The 2138-nt window shown below is 50.4% G+C and overlaps 1 protein-coding gene across 1 annotated transcript in view; it reads left to right on the top strand.

Annotated features, from left to right (window-relative positions):
* The window catches only part of LOC119095815 (protein singed), a 15270-nt gene extending 14260 nt beyond the window's left edge, over positions 1–1010 (top strand). Inside the window, exon 8 of the mRNA XM_037218668.1 lies at positions 1003–1010. Within this exon, the coding sequence (XP_037074563.1) occupies positions 1003–1010 (8 nt within the window). The remainder of the gene's footprint in view (positions 1–1002) is intronic.
* Positions 1011–2138: the final 1128 nt, after the last annotated feature.

Here is a 2138-nt window from a genome sequence, read left to right as displayed (position 1 = left end):
ACAGGAGCTAGACCTCCAGAGCTAGGCCATACCCCGATGCACGTACTGATACATCGGACTGGGCGACGACAGTGGCGAGATCTCAGCGACTGTGCGGACAGGCATGGACAATGCATGTGGTCTACCAGACTCTACTCAACTACTTGAGGGTCGGTGGAACTCTCCGACACGAAACATTCTACTGCCGAATTCAACCTGGTAATAGCGAGTGGGCCCAGGACCTTGTCCACCATCCTCATCGCCGTCAAATACGTGGAATGTGTCTCTGACTCGCGAACCAAAGCATCTTCGGGTTTCAGCCGACAGCACTATTAGCTTACGTTTCGGAACCGCGCGCACGTGTGTGTGTGTGTGTGTTGTGTGTGTGTGTGTGTGGTGTGTGTGTGTGTGGTGTGGGTGTGTGTGTGTGGTGTGTGTGTGTGGGTGTGGTGTGTGTGTGTGTGTGTGTGGGTGTGTGTGTGTGTGTGTGTGTGTGTGTGTGTGTGGTGTTGTGTGTGTGTGTGTGGTGTGTGTGTGTGTGTGTGTGTGTGTGTGTGTGGTGTGTGTGTGGTGTGTGTGTGGGTGTGTGTGTGTGTGTGTGGGTGTGTGTGTGTGTGTGTGTGTGTGTGTGTGTGTGTGTGTGTGTGTGGGTGTGGGTGTGTGTGTGTGTGTGGTGTGTGTGTGTGTGTGTGTGTGTGTGTGTGTGTGTGTGTGTGTGTGTGTGTTGTGTGGGTGTGTGGTTGTGTGTGTGTGTGTGGTGGTGTGTGTGTGGGTGTGTGTGTGTGTTGGGTGTGTGTGTGGTGTGTGTGTGTGGTGTGTGGGTGTGTGTGTGTGTGGGTGTGTGTGTGTGTGAACTTTACGACGCTCTCAGCTGCTGGATATCATGGTATCGCCTGCCTCTCACCTTGGCAGGAAGGTCGTGCAGCCACTCGTACCTGTGTTTGCCCAGACGCACATCCCACACGTTATGCAGTGGTTAAAGCGGACGCGTTAACCACTACACTACCGGCACCCCCATTTCAGAGCGCTGAAGAACATGACAGGTATGGCCCGCTCCGACACTGAACTTCATGCACGTCCACTTCGACACTGAACTACACACATCGCCCGCTCCGACACTGCACTTCATAATTCGCCTGCTCCGACACTGAACTTCATACACCGCCCACTCCGACACTGAACTTCATGCACGTCCACTTCGACACTGAACTACACACATCGCCCGCTCCGACACTGCACTTCATACTTCGCCTGCTCCGACACTGAACTTCATACACCGCCCGCTCCGACACTGAACTTCATGCACGTCCACCTCGACATTGAACTACACACATCGCCCGCTCCGACACTGCACTTCATAATTCGCCTGCTCCGACACTGAACTTCATGCACCGCCTGCCCCGACACTGAACTTCATACATCACCTGCTCCGACACTGAACTTCATACATCGCCCGCTCCGACACTGGACTTCACGCATGATACTGTCAGGGACGAAGAAGCGTTCCGGTAGTCGATGTAGCAGTGAAGTATAAACAGGCGGCCACAGCCTAGGTCATGAGTTCTGGTCAAAAGTCGGGCTGTTATGAATTTAAACCACCTAATTGGATTTCTCTAAAAATGATAGTCCTTATATCACAGGCTGCGGAAGGACTTTTCGGACATCTACGTGTTTTTGGTAGGTACCTTTTTCCTTGGGCAGACTTTAGTCAGCACCAAACAGAAAAGAGACGCCAAATTCTTAAGTGTTAAGTGGGTGTCGTTATGATCTATTCAGCTATTTACAAAACATTAGACAGGTGCTTGTTTTCAAGCATCTGTCTAATGTTTGTTGGTCTTATGTCTAATGCTGGTTTGAACCACTCCAGCCATATCAGGGACGTACTTAAAAGACAACCGCTTATCAAAGGGAAACAATTCTCACAGATCAGCTGATGCAAAGAAAAACAAAAAAGTTATGGACGGTCAGGGGAGGGACCGACAGATGTGTTTGAACAAATGCGTCGCCTGTCGCAGGTTTTTCAAGGGCGTGCTTTCGTCAAGTGACTTATGACGTTGTTTAGGTAAGATCAAACGATTGGATGTATAACGGACGTGATACATGGTGTTTTTATATGGTGATATATGGTGTTGTGCGGTGTTTGGTGTTTATTGTGTGTA

This window comes from Pollicipes pollicipes, unplaced genomic scaffold (assembly GCF_011947565.3).
Source record: "Pollicipes pollicipes isolate AB1234 unplaced genomic scaffold, Ppol_2.1 Scaffold_4219;HRSCAF=4965_pilon_pilon_pilon, whole genome shotgun sequence".
NCBI classification, from domain to species: domain Eukaryota; kingdom Metazoa; phylum Arthropoda; class Thecostraca; order Pollicipedomorpha; family Pollicipedidae; genus Pollicipes; species Pollicipes pollicipes.
This window is presented reverse-complemented; position numbering and strand designations above follow the sequence as displayed.